General features: G+C 38.7%; 1 protein-coding gene across 3 annotated transcripts in view; it reads left to right on the top strand.

Moving 5' to 3' along the window:
• The first annotated feature begins 1,226 nt into the window (after nt 1-1,226).
• The window catches only part of fbln1 (fibulin 1), a 150,879-nt gene continuing 133,741 nt past the window's right edge, over nt 1,227-18,364 (top strand). Inside the window, exons 1-2 of one of the 3 annotated variants that reach the window (XM_020534456.2) lie at nt 1,227-1,594; nt 17,203-17,311. In XM_020534456.2, coding sequence (XP_020390045.1) covers nt 1,534-1,594; nt 17,203-17,311 — 170 coding nt within the window. In that variant the 5' untranslated portion in view covers nt 1,227-1,533. The remainder of the gene's footprint in view (nt 1,595-17,202; nt 17,312-18,364) is intronic. The other 2 variants (XM_048607710.1, XM_048607709.1) reach the window with 2 other exon arrangements.

Raw genomic sequence — 18,364 nt, 5'->3', positions numbered from 1 at the left:
AAAACCTTTGTATAATTTTAGGGCTGAGATAGATAGAATCTTAGTAAGGACGGGTGTGAAAAGTTATCAGGAATGTGAAATAATCAAATCAGCCATGATATTATTGAATGGCAGAGTAGGCTTGAGGTGCTGAATATGCTTGTTCCTAATTTCAATGTTTGTAAATGGTCATTCCTCTCCAAGTCAGAGACATACAGACCTCACAACCTGTAGAATTGGTGCATATGTTATTGCTTTGAGTGTAATTTCCATATTATTTTCCATATTTCTTTTTGTCTTTTGTGGAAATGTTAATATGAAGTCCAATATTTTTATGCCCATCTTCGTTAACTTTCCAGTCTTGGCATTGCAGTTATGGAATAGTATTACGCTGCACTGATTAGGATGTTTGAAAATTATCACAGGCACAAACTTGAGATAATTGCCACAATATCTAGTGGAGAATATTCAGAATTATTTTGACTCTGTAGATTGTTATTATGCATTGCCTGGAAGAATGGGGAAGCAGGTTATGTTCAAAAGGAAATTGGCTCTGTAACTATAAAGATCATATTTGTAGAACAATGTAAAAAGGACAAAGGAGTAAGACTAATTAGTAACATTTTGAAGGAGCTAGAACAGGCATGATGGGCTGAATGGCCTCCATCTATGTTGCATAATTCTATGATATCACTCAATTAGTGGCCAGTCTTTCTTTACAAAGAAAGGCAAGTAACATAGCTAAGCTTTACCATAGAGCTGAGCTGAACTTGATCTCATCTTTACCCTGATATTTGCTGGAGCCAATGATTAGCCGTGAGTTAAGGTACTGATTTTTCTTAATCTTTCCTTATCCTTTGGCAGAGGTGGTAAAATCAATTCCATAATGTCTACTCTTGCCATTGCTGAGCTCAATCAGCAATTGAGTTGAGAACACTCTTAATGTTTGTAGCGCGGTGGTGCACTGGGATTAGTGAATTTTTCCTGATGAATTATCAGTGAAGTCTGAATTAATGTTCAGTGAAAGTTCACTGTGTCTTGTGCTGTTGTGATTGCACATGACATGCAATTTCATTTTAATTTCTAAAAGATCTTTCAATATCGTGGCTATGCCTCTATAATTTAACAAAATTAAAGGCGAGCTTCTTTATTGTAGGTTTTCTTATTACTTTGTAATTTGGTGATCTGTTAATCTCAGGGTTAAAGACACAAGTGAATTAAATGTAGCCGGAGCAATGCTGCAGTGAAGGCCTACAACCCCCACCTCCCTGGCAAAGATTCCCTCAGGGTGTTTGGCCAGAAATCTTAGTCAGGATAATTGCTAAGGAATCTCTTTTGGAAAGGCCCAGACCTTCAAAGTAAACCCTGTGGTTTGTTTTATAAAAGAGTTGTGGTCAAAGGCAGTTTGCAGTCAGGACTGCAGGAGAAAGAGACGGAACAGAGAAAACTGTGCAGGGAAAAGATTTTATTTAAGAGAAAGACCAGAATTTGATGATTTTGTTCTTTTGAATACCATAAAAGAGAGGCTTTTTTTCGTCCTAGTGTTCCTGCCTGATGGATTTCTCAGCGCGAATCTTGATGATGTTACTCAGTCTCTTGTTGTTCAGCCTGCAAGGTAAGAGATTATATTGCAACAAGTACATTCATGACTCTGCTGCCTGGAACCATGCTTGCTGGCTACAAGCAGTTAGAAAACAGAGCTCCTTTGTTACCTATTTGAAAAGGATATAGATAATCAAATGGTTATCAGAAAAATATATTAAGAAGTATTTTAATATTTTCAAAGGATTCAATTTGAAATTATACTTATTTACTTTTCTTAATTGGCAATGAATTCAATTGATTTAAACATTGAATTGTTATGATATAGGATGATTTGTGACATTTTTTTCCAGCTTTTAGTCAGGATTTGAAGACTCATTGCAGACCTTGTGTAAGCAAACTCACCGCACTTTTATACATCATTTGTTTAACTTGTGACTGAAACACAAATTACAAATTGCTTCTTGGTTGCTGCTTTATGTAATTTTTGAAAAACGCCATTAACTTGACACAGTGTCTTACCAAGACCCTGAGGTTGGGATCTAATTTAACAAATGATATATTTGTCTGAAACATAACTTATTCATTTTGTAAGCACTGATTGCCTCAATGAAAATATAAAAAAACGTTGTAGAATGCTCAAAATCTATAGCTTCAGTTGATATTATTGTTTGACACAAGATGATGGCTTGGTCAAGCTTTCCAGCAAATTTGCCAATTTGCAGAGCCCCACATAATAAGATGTAATTTAAGAATTGCAATATCAAGTCTGCAATTGCTGTTGTGGTTGTCTATAAAGCTATTTACCTACTGAACCATTATTACCCATTCAGCTATTGTCTCCTTGGAGTTGCAATGAGTTTATCCAGATTGCCCCTTCTGTAGCAGCATTGCTTTAAGCTCACTTGCCTCCTGTAATTGTATGACATGTAAATGTTTGCCCCCTGAAACTATCTAATCTATAAGCTATTTGCTCCTTAGTTGTATTTTTTGCAGAATTATTCATCCTCTTTATCTGTATCACCTGTGAGGCTGTTCCCCTCTGCAACAATATCACCTGGAATTGCCCTCAGGGTTGTGTTAGCTCTATCATTGGATCAATTTGTTCCCTGTAGCTGTATCACCTCTAAAGCTATTTGCCCCATTATTGAATCAATTGTACAGCAATTTGTTCCTTGTAGCTGTATCACCTGTAAAGCTTTTTGCCCTTTCTTTAACTGTATTCCATGTCAAGCATTTTATTCTCATCTAGCTTATCACCTGTAAAACTGTTTGGCATGGTAGCTATGTTGTCCAGAAACAGTTTGCTCCTGTAACTAACTTAGAAATTGCTGGGAAAGATCTGCTTTCTGTCCTCAAATGCTCCCAGACCTGCTGAGTTTTTGCAGCAATTTCTGATGTCGTTTCTGATTTCCAGCATCCGTAGTTCTTTGGTTTTTTTTGCTCCTGTAACAATACTGCTTATAACTTTCTGCCCTTAAGCCTATAGCGTGTATAAAGCAATTTGCCCTTGCAGCTGTATAGTTTGGAAATTCTTTGCCCTCTGTTGCTATATTGCCTGGAAAACTGTTTTCCCTTGTAGTTGTGTCACCTGTGAAGTTGTTTGGACCAGTTATCATATCACTTGTAAAGCTGTTTGACTGCATTATTTGCTCCTTGTAGCTGTATTGCCAGGTAATCTGTTTGGGGTGTTATAGCTTGTCAAACTACTTGCTCCCTATAACTGTATTGCCTTGAAAGATCTTTACACCCCTTAGATGTAATGCCTAGCCAGCTCTTTGCCTCAGCTGTTTTACATAAAAGGGCTGTTTTCTTCCTGTTGGTGTATCGCCTAGGTATTTTTGTCCCTGTAGCTGTATTGTCTAGAAAGCTGTTTGTCTCTACAGCTGTATCAAGCCTGATCAACATCAAACTGTCACAAATGGAAATGATACAATGTGGATTCACCAGAATTAAACTGGACTTTTGAGGATGTTAGTTTATTTAGTTTAGTAAAATGAGTTTTATTTTCTTGAGTGTATAAAATTGAAAGGCAAACTAATTGAGGTGCTTCAAATAATAAGGTGATTCACAAGCAAGATACTGATAAATTATTCCCTTTGATGCAGGATTTCAATAAAGAAGGACATAATTTTACATCTTAGAGTTTGACCAATTGGAATAAAATAAGGACACAGCCTTCTCATATTGGTAGTGAAATTAGGAGCTAACTCCTCCAAAATGATTAGATTGTTGGATAATTTGACAATTCCAAGAATAATCAATCAATAGACTTTTATCAGATATGGGTAGCATGGGAAGATGGAACTGTAACGTGGGATTTGAACACACAGACAGCCCAAATATCATGAAGCAAGGATTCTTTATTCCACTGGCATCAAGTTATTACAAACATGAAGAGAAAATAATATTAAACAAGTAAGCATTGACATGGAATGAAGCCTGTGGTTTACATTGGGTTGAGGAATCTTTGTCTGCTTTTTCTTCTCATGAGCCCTCCTTCCCCAAAGACATCCCTTTTTCCAGGGAGGGGAGGTGGTGGCCTTGTAGTGTTATTGCTGGACTGTTAATCCAGAGACCCAGATGATTTGAATTCATGAAAAAGAAAGTCTGAATTTAAGAGTCTAACGATGACCCTGAATCCATTGTTGATTGTCGGAAAAACCCATCTCGTTCACTAACGTCCTTTATGGAGGGAAACTGCCATCCTTACCTGGTCTGGCTGACCTGTGATTCCAGACCCACAGCAATGTGGTTGACTCTTAATTGCCCTCTGGGCAACTAGGCATGGACAATAAATGCTGCCCAGCCAGTGATGCCCTCATCCCGTGAATGAATAAATAAAGAAAACTTGCTCCTCTTGTCCACCATGTTGGATATCTGGGAACTAATCTTAGGGCCTGCTCCGGAGGTGCTGCCTGCACTGCACCCACCAACACACCCCCCCAACCCCAACCACCTCCCCCCAACCCCAGTGAATGCTGGCAGCTGACACTTGTCAGTCTCTCAGGGTCCTCAAGGCATCTCTCTAATTCACTGACAGATGCTTCTATACTTTAAAGCTGTATTACAGACTTACTGGCAACTAGGTATTAAAATACTGCTGCAAGGAAACTTCTCATGTAGGGACAGGCACCCAGCTCATGATTCGACCAGGTTGCACCTTCTGCCTTTGTGCACACTCATCTTGAGCCTATTTGGATTCTCAAATCATCTGTTCCTTGCCTTGCCTTTTTGTGCTTTGCCCTGCCTCAGCCAGAGCTACTCTGTCATGCCTTGCCTTATAGTTCAGACAAAAAGGAAAGAAGCTCAAACATTGTTGTCAGCAGTCCTCAGTCAAGTCAAGGGCAGCCTCTGATGCCAGTCAAGAGGCTTGGCCACAGCCTGTTGACTACATGGGGCAGTCAGGATCAGGATCCGCTCCTCATAGGGTGTCAGAGGTTGAATGTTGGGAAATCCACCACCCATCTTGGCTCTTGCTGCCTTATTGTGGGCTGTTTACTGCTGGAATGAGAGAAAGGGAGAGAATGAGTGAGATACAACTGTGTGGTACAGCTGTTAGCTGCTGCTGGTGGGGAAAGGTTATAAAGTCTCCCAAGTGTGTGAGTATGCAGCTCAGAGGGCATGCAGGGTTAGAGGTATGGAGTTTGGGTGAGGTGAGAGTTGGTGAGGTAAGATGTCACAAGTAATATTGAGAGGGGCAGAGCTTAAGCATTGGTGGAAGGTGTATGCAGAAGCAGAGTGAGTGTGAGGTAGCACAGAGAAGATGGTGGCACTTACCCTGACCAATTGGAGAAGGATATTGTTCTTCTTCCTTCACTGTTGGGCATTTATCCAGACAGCTGAGATTGTGATGAACTGGGTGACAACTTTGGCCCAGGCTGGCACAGTCTGATGGTGTGGCCTTCTCTACCAGTCCTGGAATAAGAGGATGTCCCTCCTCTGTTGCCCCAGGTGCCTGTCTGAAAAGTGAGTGTCCAACTTCCCATTATAGACTAAGTCCAGGTCAAATGCCATGAACAATGCAAGACAGCTCCAGACTGACAGTGCTTATGTGGGTGCATAACAGCCTTTTGCTGGGATATCTGGACAGTGGGGAATTGTTCCAGTGAGTGACGGGTAGCAGTAGAATTGACCTAACATTGGACATGGGGATGCTATAGGGGCAGGGTTGGTAGTTAATGAGGACAGTCTGGGACAATAGCATGTCAAAGCTTCCAAAGCCTCAGGGACAGAAACTATCCATGAAACTTAATGAAATTGGCAACTTAGCTAGAAACAGTTATATTCGGTCTAATTAAAACAAAGAACAAAGTTAAACAAAATGAACAGTATTTTACATTCCCAGTCCAGCAGGTTACAGGTGAGAAGGTGTAAAGTGCCCTGGACACTTTTCTTGGTAGAACATTAAATCTCTGTCGAGCCATAAGGCTGGTTAGGAGCAGAAGATACAACTGCATTCATATCCACTCATGGTACATGCTGGATGTAAAAGGTAGCCTTCTTTACATTGTGTGTTGAGATGCATTTGCTGGTTATTTGTTCTTGAAGTTTGTTGGTAAGGGAGATCAGGCTGTTAGCAATATCTGTCTGATAAAACATGTCACCACAATCTCATCGTGGGAGACTACCTGCCAGTCTTGCCTGGATATTGTAGTTTAGTGTTCAATGGAAAGCAGTTCCAGAGCCAGTAAATAGACCTTCATAAGGAAATAGTATAGTCCCATTGGCCTTTAGAAGTTAAACAACATTTCAAGGGTCCATACCATGATCCTCAGTTGGCCCCACTTTCATTTTTTGGCAACCCATCATAACTGCTCCATGTAGAGTATTTTTCTGTTAGGCTAGGGTGAGGAAACTCTTGGCTTAGGGGCCCCACACATGACCTCACCCTAATTATGTTGATCTTTGTTGGAGATAGGCAGAGACTATAATCTTAGAGACCCCATGGCAGAAAGCAGAGAATGCCAGAACCCAGCATTTCCAGATCCAGACCTAACTGATAGCCTTTCATCTTGATTCTCACCAGACTTATGACAAAGATTTGCTTGAATAGGCATGGAGCTTTATTGCTAATGTTGAAAAGAAACAGGAGGTTCAGTGTTGAGAATACGTCTTCTGCAAATACATTGATTTTTCTCAATGAAACTGCAAAAATATTGACATTGAATATGAACTGATCGCAACAGTTTATACATTTTTTACAAAAATAACTGTCTACGTGCAGAATATGGGTGTCTGTTTTGTGTTTTGTCAATTAAAACACGTGTATACATTGCTGAATTCCTTTTAAGTCTACATGTTAGTAATTAAAGCCAGATATAAATGATTGTGCAATGCAACCTTCACAGGATGCAGATTCAGTGTCTTCTCCAGTTGCAGTCCTTGTGTGGGTGTTGTACGCTATGGTCTGATAATAATTATATGAACTGTTATGGAAACTCTTGTACAAATTCCATGTAGCAATTTATTGTTGCACTGGACTTCTTACTGTGTTTATGATTCTTTTTCACAGTTTTATGGTTATAGCAGGAAGTGTGAGGGGAAGAGATTTTCAGCATGACAAGTTAACCCTAAGGCAGGAAGTTTAAATCATTTGATGATTAACTGAGAGATGCTGTAATCACAACACAGTCATATTGCCATAAAACCTTTTTGATGGAAGTGTTCTAAGGGTCTGGAAATGGTTGACTATGAAATAAGATGCCAAGCCTCCATTGACTGGGGATGGGGAAATCATCATACGAATAGTGAAACTAGATGAAATAAGTCATCCAGATGCAGGGGAATTTGAAATAGTTTATTTACAGATTGAATTTTAAAGTTCTTTACTTTTGGTCATTTCCATCCCTTTTGAACTTTAAAACCCAATTGAAGTTTATAGTGCATACAAAACACTTAGTGTTGGTGAACTAACTCATTGAAAGTTTACAATAATGTAGTTGTTGACTTTTGGTTGTAGCCATGATGTGGAGGTGCTAGTGTTGGACTGGGGTGGACAAAGTCAAAAGTTACACAACACTAGGTTATAGACCAACAGGTTTATTTACAATCGCGAGCTTTTGGAGCATTGCTCCTTCATCATGGTCATTTAACCTGATAAAGGAGCAGCTGTTCGAAAGTTCGTGATTGTAAATAAACCTGTTGGACAGCAATCTAGTGTTTGTTGAATGAGTCAAGGTAATCATTGAATATATTTTCTTGTTTTATGCTACACTTTTCGAGACCAAGAATTTGGTTCCACAACAGCACCTGATTTCTTTTCATTATTTTTTTTTTAATGTTCATTCTTCTGTAATCTGGCTAGCAACCCACATATGAACTTGGTCCCAAAAGCTAAGAGTACTATTATTCAGTAGTTCTTTCAGCTTCAACATAATACACTAATATTATATTGGATTATTTTAACAATGACTAAGTCTTTTTTGAACCATCTAGAAATGTACTCCTAAAGAATGCACTAACATTAGAGAACAAACTAATCCATTTTATATTCGTTGGAAAAATTCAGGCTTTAAGTCAGAATTTTGTCATGACATTTTGTACATTAGTTTTTGCTATAATAATAGATAATTAATTGACTATTCCAAAACATTGTTGGTCCATCTCCCTTCATGCACCCTCTAAACACTCGAACTTACTCAAAGCTCTGGTGGCCATATGCTAATTTGCACAAAGTCCAGTTCCAACTATTACCTCTACATTTCCTCAATGATATTGGTTCCTGGCATGGCAATGCCTTGATTTTATAATTTTCAGTCTTTTTTTTTGTTCCTTCTATTCCATTCAACATTACTATCATTATAAACTCTTTCAGCCTATATCCTTCAAGATCTTTTCAATCCTCCAATTCTGACCTCATAAATGTTCAAGATTTTAATTGCTCCATTTTGGTGGCTGTGCCTTCAGCTGTTTGGGTCCTAAGCTTTGGAATTCCCTCCATAACATACTGCACCTTGCTACCTCTCAATCCTTCTTTAAAATATGTCTAACATCTCACCTCTTTGATTAATATATTTCCTAAAATGAAGACTTAGTATTAAGTATTGTTCCATAACACTCCTCTGAGGAGGCCTAGGACGCTAAGGCTGTATAAAAAATCAGGTATTGTCATTGCGGAACTGTGCATTTACCAAACAGGATCATAAGAATATCTGCATGTTTTGTACTTCAGTCATCTTACTGAAAAAAGTATGGTAGGAATTCAATATCAACATTTGTTTATTATACTTTCTCAGGCCTATTCATCTTCCATAAGTCTCGAATATTACTATCCCAGAACTCAGCAGCTATAGAAATGGTTCCATTGTCACTTAGTTACTGGAGGATATATTGATAAATGCCACATTCAGTGTTAGGGTATCTCCTGATAATGGATAATCTGATTAACATGTTTACCTGGCATCATGTATTTTCTTTTCCAAGTGAAGACAAGGTCAATCAGACAGAAAGACTTAAGGAAAGTGGGTCTGACTGGCTTTTCACAAATACAGAGGGTCATAGTCTGTATATTTGTCAACTTTGGGCCAATCTTTAACTGGCTGGGGCATTGTCACCACCAGGGCTTCCATTATATCATTGTCCAAATTAACTTGAATGGCATTCTGCACATCATCGCTAAAGAAAGAAGGTTAAGGAAGAAGAAAACCTTCAGACCTCATCATCTTATAGACTCAGAGTAATTATGGCACTGAATGAGGCCATTTGGCCCATCAGGCCCATGGTGGGTAGATGGTAGCTAATCCATTTTGTAGCTCTCTGTGGGGTAATTCACCAGTTTATCCTTGTAGACCTGCTAATTTTATTTCCTCAAGTGCACATACAATCTCGTTTGAAGCCATTGATCACCTCCCTTTCATTATTTTTGTCAGCATTTAGTTCATGGTTAATTCCACTCACGGTATTTAAAATAATATTCCTCACAGGCCCTTGTATCTCCAGTTAGGTGTCTGAAATTGAAAACTTTCATCAAGCACCATTTAGATTTCTTGTCTATTTAAGGAAATTTATCACAAAAACATTGTTGACATACGCTAGAGGAATGACTCTTCAGGGCCTTCTATTTGCCAGTTTTAAAATGTTAAAGGCACTGAAAAATGTTTTGACAATCTAGTTTTAATGTTCTGGCAGTTTCATACAAGTTTGGCAGATTTATTATTTTGCAATCCAAGTTGTCGTCATTTCCAAATTTTGGTTGGAACACACACAAGATGTTCATCCAAAGTGTTTTTGGAGCTGCACAATTTATGCAATATAGAATAGTAACTCATTTGACAATACTGACAGTAAATAAGTTCACTGAAAATACTTTTCTTTCATGTTGATGAAAAATTTTTAGAAGTTGCTTTAGCAGGCTTAATTATCACAATTTTATAATACATATGAATGAGAAGTTGAAGAACATGTATTTTTCAACAATAATTAGTAATTAATGTCCCAAAGCACTTCACAACAGCATTATAAAACTAAGAATGACATTGAGCCACATAAGGAGATTATTTCATGTGTACAACATATTTTTATGTTCAACACAAGAATTTTAACAAAAATCGGCTAAGCATCGATTTCAGACAGTTTCATAGAAGGTTTCCCTTCATGGAAACTGGTGAGTTATCCCATTCAATTTTACACTGCTTACCCCATTATATACGAGCCACACCTCTATGGTGCCGCACTTGCACCATCTTATGCTCAGCAATGGCAAAAGCACTTGCTATTGGCAAGACCTTTGCCCCCAGTGCTATATTTAAAGCCCGGCAATGCACCAGGTCATAAGTTGTCAGCCACAAATAGCCCTTCACAATCCATGTGGTTGGAGGGAAATGAAAAAGAAAAGCTTCTGAGGGCACATAGGTGGCATGGGTCTCATTTCAATGCAAATTGAAGCTTATATTCATAAATGTATTGCTACTTTACATCATCAATTGTCTAACTGTCACTGTAACTGCATATCTACAAGCTACATATATCCTACAAGGTGTCCAGACTTTAGTTAGAAAGCTGCAGCTTTCATCCGGCTTCTCTTGCCAGTAGCTATGTTTCACATCAAGTGTGGTGAAGATTTTTGCATTTGGAAGTTGTGGCAACATTTCGTCTACAGTTGGCATGGTTAGTGAACATTCTTCAGAACCTTTTATAGACACTTTCGGACAATGCAGACGGTCAGGTTTCCAGGTTGCTTCACTGCTAGCATGCCACTAATCCATTCTGTAGAACTTGTCATGTTTTGATCACTCCCTTATATCTCATCTTTCAGGCTGGCCTTGATGGCAGCTGGAACTTTCCTGGGCAGATGCTGAATTGGTCTTGGATTCCCATCTACTTTGAGATTATATTCTCCAAGAAGACATCCTAACCTTATAAACAACTTGTTGTACTCCCATATGATCTGTTTCATGGTCAATGATTTAGACTGCTGAAACATATTGCAAATCTCTTTTGGAACATTTGAGGGTTACCAGTCCAAGCCTTAGATATGCTCTTGCTAAAGTGAATGGCATTTGTTTGCCATCTATGATCTGAAAATCTAGATCCTCATTCATATTAATGGGCTTACAGACTAATCTTTCGTCTTGAGAAGGATATGGTGCAACCATGTAGCCACAACCTTACTTTTGAATCTCCATGTTGCCCAATTCACTAAGGCCTATGAAGAACACAATGTTGCGTGATTGTCTATTTGACACTTAATGTTGGCTTGATATTCCCATTCTGCCATTCTCATGCAAAGAGGCAGCTACATGTCTCAGCCATCAACTTGACTGAGCCAACTTGCTTTGCTGAACCAACTTGATAGCGTAGAGCGATTCATTGGAATCTTTTGCTGATATTTTTCTAGCGTTCATCTGTACCTCTTGTTGTGCTTTCTTTTAGCCAGACACTTGTCTGCAAAATGATTCAGATTTACTCAGTGAGAACACTGTTTTCTCCACACTGGACCTGCCTTCTTTTCCTTTGTACGATGTCCTATGCCGCATTTGTGTCCTGCCCTTTATCTGTGATTGTTCAGTTCTTTGCTTCTGGAGGATCTGTCAGCAAAACACAGGGCCTGCTTTGTTCTGCCATGTATAGACTCTAGCTGCTGATTTATAATCTCAGTGCTCCTGCATATGTTCAATCCTTTCCAGTGAGTAAGATTCTCCTCTCTAACATGTTTCACTTTAGGATCACTCATGCTTTATATAATCCTGTCTTTAATTAGATAATTTTTAATTGCACAAATTCTCAGGTTTCTGTGAGCTGAGTTGATGATGTTATGTATTGATTAGTAGATTATTTTTCAATTTGGTCCCGAATGTTGAATATGTACTGTTCATACATAACCTTCACTTGGAACTCAAAGTGTGTCTCTTAAGCTTTTAAAATTTTTGCCATGTTTTTCTGCTCCTTAGAGAGATTTATGGTTGAATGCATTTTGAAATCGTCTCTTCCCAACAGTTGTAAATGTCAGGTGATTAATAACTTCTGGTTTGCACAGCAATTCTATTGTTATTTCATAATTCTGCCACTGTACATGGAAGAAATTCCAGTTTTGCCTCATATCCCTTGTCATTTGAATAGAAGCTGGTCGGAGAAAAGCTGCAGCCATTTTCTCTTAACCAGTGTTTCTCCTGTGGCTGGCTTCTTTGTTTATTTTAGTGGAAGCTCACAGTTCTACACCATCATGAGGCACACATACATTTGGCAGACACCTTAAGTTTAGTTCAATAAAAGCTTTGTGTTGAGCAAAGTTCTGCATTGTACACACAAAATATAGCATCAGAAGTGGCACTGAGGTGAATGTGGCAGAGCTGTAAGAAAGCACAGCTCTACCCTTGCATTGGGGTCCTAAGGAGTCTTGGGACTTGGTAACAATCTTCCAACTCACATTCCTCCAGTATGGTTGACTGACACTGAATTCCCTAAGCTCATGGAAAATTTGGGCACCAAAGATTCACCTCAAGTGGCATGGGTTATTTCCTTGCATGCCACCACCCCCACCCCCACCCCTAAGCAATGTACATTACATGGGTTCCCCCGATCCTGACCAGCCAAATGCCAGTGGAATCAATGCTCAATGGCAGGGTGGCAGACCTGATATTGGCATAACTGATTCTTGAGCTATGGATTAGAGTGGAAAATAAAATTGAGGCCAAGATTATTTCTTGATCTTACTGACTGGCAGAGCAGGCTCAAGGGGTACTCCTCTGATTTCTTACTTTCTTTATTCTTTCATGAGCATAGGGGTCACTAGCAAGGCCAGTATTTGATCCCCATTCCTAGTTGTCCATGTACTGAAAAAATTAACTAGGCTGCATCAGAGGTCAACCACACCACTGTGGGTTTGGAGTTATGTGTAAGCTATTAGTGAACCAGATTGGTTTTTACAACAATTGCCTCAAACTCATTATTACTGAGTTTAGCCTTTAATTCCAGGTTTATTAATTGAATTTGAATTCCACCATATCCGCAAAACATTGACCTGGACTTCTGGATTATTATTCCAGTTACATTAAAGTTAAGCCCACTGGTACTGCCTTGTAGGTACCTCAGGAGAATTGAAGGTTAAGGTAATTACACTTAATAATAAATCTGGAGTGGAGCGGACTGATGCCTAACGATGTCCTACAACTACTGCAAACAAGCTAGTGCCAAACATAATACTGTACATTTATTTTAACTCAACCAGGATTTTGCGCAGGGGATCTCTGATGTTTGATGAGTCCAAGTTCTCCACAAATTTTTTTGCTAGGGTGGCACAATGATGTGGGGGCACTGCAGTTTCACTGTGGAGTGTTAACACAATATGGAAGAGTGTGGTTAAGAGTGAATAGCCCAATTCAATTTTCACAGAGGATGCCTGGCTGTAATAATGGTCGAGGCCATAACATCCTAATGGTCAGTCACTGTCCACCTCAAGTAAAGCAGACCCTCACTAGAAAAGTGTTGACCCATCATGGCCCAGCTGCTTTGACTCTGCTAAACAAGTGGATGGAATCCATTGGACCAGGCTAAACAACAAAACAATGATGATGTTGACTCTTTGATTGGCAAAATGGAATATCAGGATCATGTACATAAGAACATGTGCACAGGGCAAGTAACTTACAGGTGTAATCAGGAAGGTAAAGACTTTGAACGAGAAAAATAAAGAAAGAAGAGAGAAGCAATATCTTGTTCTTGAATTTCAAAGAGAAAAAGAAATGGGAAACCTTGAATTTCAGCAAAAAAAAAGAACTGGATAAAGAAAGGTTTTGCCTCTGCTGAACAGGAGCTAACAGCAAAACTTGAGGATTACTCAAATTTAACTTGGGCATGTACTGAATATTCTTTGTCAAATCAACTGTAAGTTCAGTGAGGAAGGAATCAAACTGTATTTTGTATCATCTGAGAAAATTACTATGAAACTGCAAAGGCTATAAGAAAGTTGGACCATTTTTCATGAGGAAGGATTTGGAACTATATACATCTCTTTCCAACGTACAGTTTGGTGACTAAAATACTGTGAAAATAACTGATCTCAATGTCAATTGAGTTAGTGTCCAAGAATTATGAGCACAAATTTAGAAATTTAGTGAAGGATTAAGTCAGACTTTTATGAAATTTGCGAGAGAAAATGAAGCAATGTTTGATAGGTGATTTGGGCTGTGGAGGTAGAACAATATTTAAAAACTGTGGCATTTTGGAGGGTGTACTATATTCCTCAAGAAGCAATAGCGCTGAGTGAAAGTAATGACAAATCTATCGTTTCTTCAGTATCTATTACTCAAGTGCAGGAAATTTTGGAAGTTTTCTATTTAAAGTTGGAAGGTGCTCATTCTTATCTGCTGCGGCAGGAAAGCAAATCATTATTCATAAAGGTATTGGCAGGTGACACGACTTTCTTTCCAGACAATTTGCTAAAGAAAAATGTATTGATTTGGAAATTATTACCTGTCCCTCTCTAAAGAGTTAATTTAAAATGTAGTTTAATTTACAATCCTGGAAATGTGGGGCCTGTCCCTGATTTGTCCGTAGATGGTGAAGATTCTTTCTTAGGAATTGACTTGGAGAATTGCTATCTCTGATGATTCTGAAAAAAACATTGATGCCACAGAAACTACCTTCATGTTGAAAATATTGATTGACTTAAAAGAATCAATTGTTCTCCATAATGCTGCTGTGAAAATGACAATTTCAACTAAAGATGTGTCCAAGAATCAAATGCTTAAACTGCTGATGATAAGTAGACATTAGAGCATTAGCCTGGAAACAAAAGTTTAATGTCTGTGGGAGATGTAGTAAAGCCATCTGAATCAAATATGTAGGTGAGGCATGAACAAGGTGTGACAGCAGATAGCAACAGCACTCAAAGTTAATAAGTGATTTGACAGGGAATTTTTCCTTGGATTCCAATTCATAGTTGTCAGAAGCTGAACGGTTTGCCAGAAATCAGCAACGTTGTTCATTACAAAATCAAGCAGACCAAACAAATTGCAGAACTTTTGGACCAATCACAAATACTAGTTCAGGGTCCAGACAGTGCAAAATCCAATAAAGCTTTTAAAAACGCAATGTGAAGAATGCAAGACCATGGTGCAATTTTTTTAACTGAGACAATGGAAACTTGTACACTGTATGCAAAATGCAAAAAAAGACCTTTTAGGATTGAAAGAAAGTGAAATAAGCCTGTAGTGAAAGAAACTTAGTTGGGCCTATGAAGAACGCGTACAAACTGGAATTTAAATTTTAATTGTCACATTCAGCTTGCTGATTTGGACTAAGCTTTCTAATATTTTCAAGACAAATTACTTAACCATTAAAGATGACAAAAGGGTTAAGAATATATCACATTCAGTTTATATTAAATTAGTTGTTAGATTGTTTAGACTGGCTTGATCTGCCCGCTTGCAGTCAAAGTAGGTGGCAAGTAATTTTCATGGTGTCCAGTCTACCATGGGCTGAGATGAACTTTTTTTTTCAGTCTTCTGCTTTTCCCCTCATTAGTAACACATTCAAGCTCTTGGGTGCAATTCTGAGGGAAACACGTGGGTTGAAAGACGGAATATCTGACTTGGCTTATACACCTCTGGCACCCTTTAAAGCCCAGCTGTAAGATGCTGCTATAGATGCTGCAAGTCAGGGACTGCTCCTTAAACTGTGCTTGGGGGATCTAGAGAGCTAGTGTACAGGCTGATGGAGAGGAAGGTCTTTTCTGTGTTGACTGTATAAGGAGACCACACCATCAGACTCAGCCAGCCTGGACACTGATTGCTACATGAGTCAATGTTGTGTCAAAAGAGACACAAAGCAATGCCATAAGAAGGTCAATGATCTCCAGTATCCACAATACTTTGCTTTTATTAAGATGCTGGTGAGAACCAGTTTTCTATATGACGAGATGGGACTTGAGATTGGACTTGTAGAAATTTAAGGGATGAGAAATTGCTACATTGGATTTTGCTGCTGAAAGGTGGTTCGAGGATGCTCAGAAGACTTAGTGGAATGGCATTCAGAGGACATTGGAATATCCATCCTGGTGTGGCAGGGAGAAAGAAGCTTTCTGAAAAGCTGGGTCCAGGTTGAAACTGAGTCTTTAAGGCCACGTGTCCACTGGGAAAGTGGCTTAAAGTACAATGGTTGTGTTAATTAGCTAATGGGGAAGAATCTTTTCTGTTTTTTCATGTATTAGTTACCTGTTAAGTCTACGTTGACTTTAGTCTGTTTGTTACGTTAATAGTCTTCAACGGTGAAATCATTTCCTGTAATTCCTTCTATTGTTTGCTGGGAGATTCATCTCTCTCTCTCTCTTTTCTAAAAGTTAGTGGTCTCTATGGAGATCATAATACTGTAGATATTCAATTGATTCTATTTATGATGAACAGATTTTCAAACTGAAGCCTAAGGCATAACTCGTCTGATCAAAGCAAATTTCTGTTCTGAAAGTTTTCCACATTAACAATTATAAAATATATGACCAAATGTACCACACCTGTATGCCTGGAGGAATAAGAATCTCATCATACCACATTTGATAAACATAGTTGTTGTCAGTATAATGCATTAAACAGTACTTCAAGTCAATGCCTTGATTCCCAAACAGAAATATCAGTCAGACTGGTGCCAGATTTTTTTGAACAATAAAGGAATTAAGGGATCCGGTGAGAATGCGGGTAAGTGGATCTGAGTCCACGAAAAGATCAGCCATGATCTTATTGAATGGCGGAGCAGGCTCGAAGGGCCGGACGGGCTAATCCTGCTCCTAGTTCTTATGTTCTTATGTTCAGATTGTAACTTGCATTAAAAATGGAAGAATACATTTAACGTTGGTTATTTTAACCTTAAAAAGAGGTTATTTTATTAGTTGTCATCTATCCATTTATATCCACCCCCATTTGCAGTTTTGTCAATCATCGATGTAAGTACATGATACTATGTGTTACCATGAATAATCGATCACTACATACATATCATTTATGTTGCTTCTTATTCTTGGTGCCTTGGGATGTGTGTTATCCTAAAGATAACACTTTGAAAAATATCATTTTTTACATTCTGTACCTTGCTTGGCATGATTGGAGCCCTACTGAAATGTGAAATACTGGCTGGTAAGCAAATTTATTTATATATATTTGGAGAGGAAGAAAGTAACCGCTGCTGCACGTTCCAAGACAGATAGCCATTTTGTTCAGGTCTAATCATTATTTTTTTCCTTTCTTGCAGTGACAGTGCAGAGTTCAATCAATACCTGCTGTTCCAATGGACTCGAATGGGCATCTGAGAAAGGAGATTGTGCTTCTTTGCCCTATACACTGGAAGAACCATTTTGCAGGTATATTTTCAAACATTTTTAAAAATCTGTGCCTCCTGATGGAACTGCTGTTTTAGTGCAACACTTTACAATTGAGTGGAATTGCATTGAATTTACAGTGCAGAAACAGGCCACTTGATAGAACTGATCTGTTAGGGCTTATGCTCCACACAAGCTTTGACTCACTACAGATGTGACTCAGTCAATAGCATTCTTGCCTCTGAGTGAGAAGGTTGTGGATTCAAATTCCACTTCAGAGAGCTGAGTTCAAAACTCAAAGCTGAAATTCCATTGCAATACTGAGAGAATGCTATATTTGCAGGGCTGCTGTCTTTGAGCTGAAATATGAAACGGCCTGCTCTCTCAGATGGATCTCAAGCTAGTGCTATGAGATCTTCTAAGAAGAGTTTATAAGAACTTTCTCTGTGTAAATTAAGTGCCATGTTTCCTACATTGCACCATTGACAACACTTCATAAGTATGTCATTGGCTATAAAGTTCTTTGGGATATCCAGTAGTTATGAAAGGCGCTAAATAATTACAAGGGTATGTATACAAAGTGTGGTCCAACTGATTACAGGTTGCTGATTGGTTTGTGGAATTGTGGCCAATTGTGGACACCAAAGGCCATCAACCTGACAGCAACTATCTAATTGGCTCCTGGGTAATTGAACAGCTTGTGGGTGTGATCAATACTGGCAGAAGCAAGATGAAAAGGCAAATGGTCCCTTTTTTCTCCAGTTAAATACCTAAAGCCTGATCAAAACCAGTTATTTGCACTCACCAGTTGCAGTAAGTTGTTGCTTTTAACCAATAAGTCAGAGACTTTACAATTTGTGAATCAGGCACTCTGTGCCACCTGTAAAGAAGTGAAGGAATATGAAGTAAAAGATCAGAAAATTGAAGGTCCTGGGAAACAAAAAGAACACCCTATTAACTCCAGTGGACTAGCAACATTGAACTGCTGCTCCAGTTTTTCTTTCCCTCCACCATAACACCATTTTTCATTATCTATCAGTATGTGTGTGTAGTGGATTTTTAGTAAAGGGTTAGAATTTAATCAGTAGTTATATT

This window comes from Rhincodon typus, chromosome 18, assembly GCF_021869965.1.
Source record: "Rhincodon typus isolate 14 chromosome 18, sRhiTyp1.1, whole genome shotgun sequence".
In the NCBI taxonomy this organism is placed as follows: Eukaryota; Metazoa; Chordata; class Chondrichthyes; order Orectolobiformes; family Rhincodontidae; genus Rhincodon; species Rhincodon typus.
The sequence above is the reverse complement of the archived record's forward strand: the minus strand, read 5'-3'. Positions and strand labels throughout refer to the sequence as shown.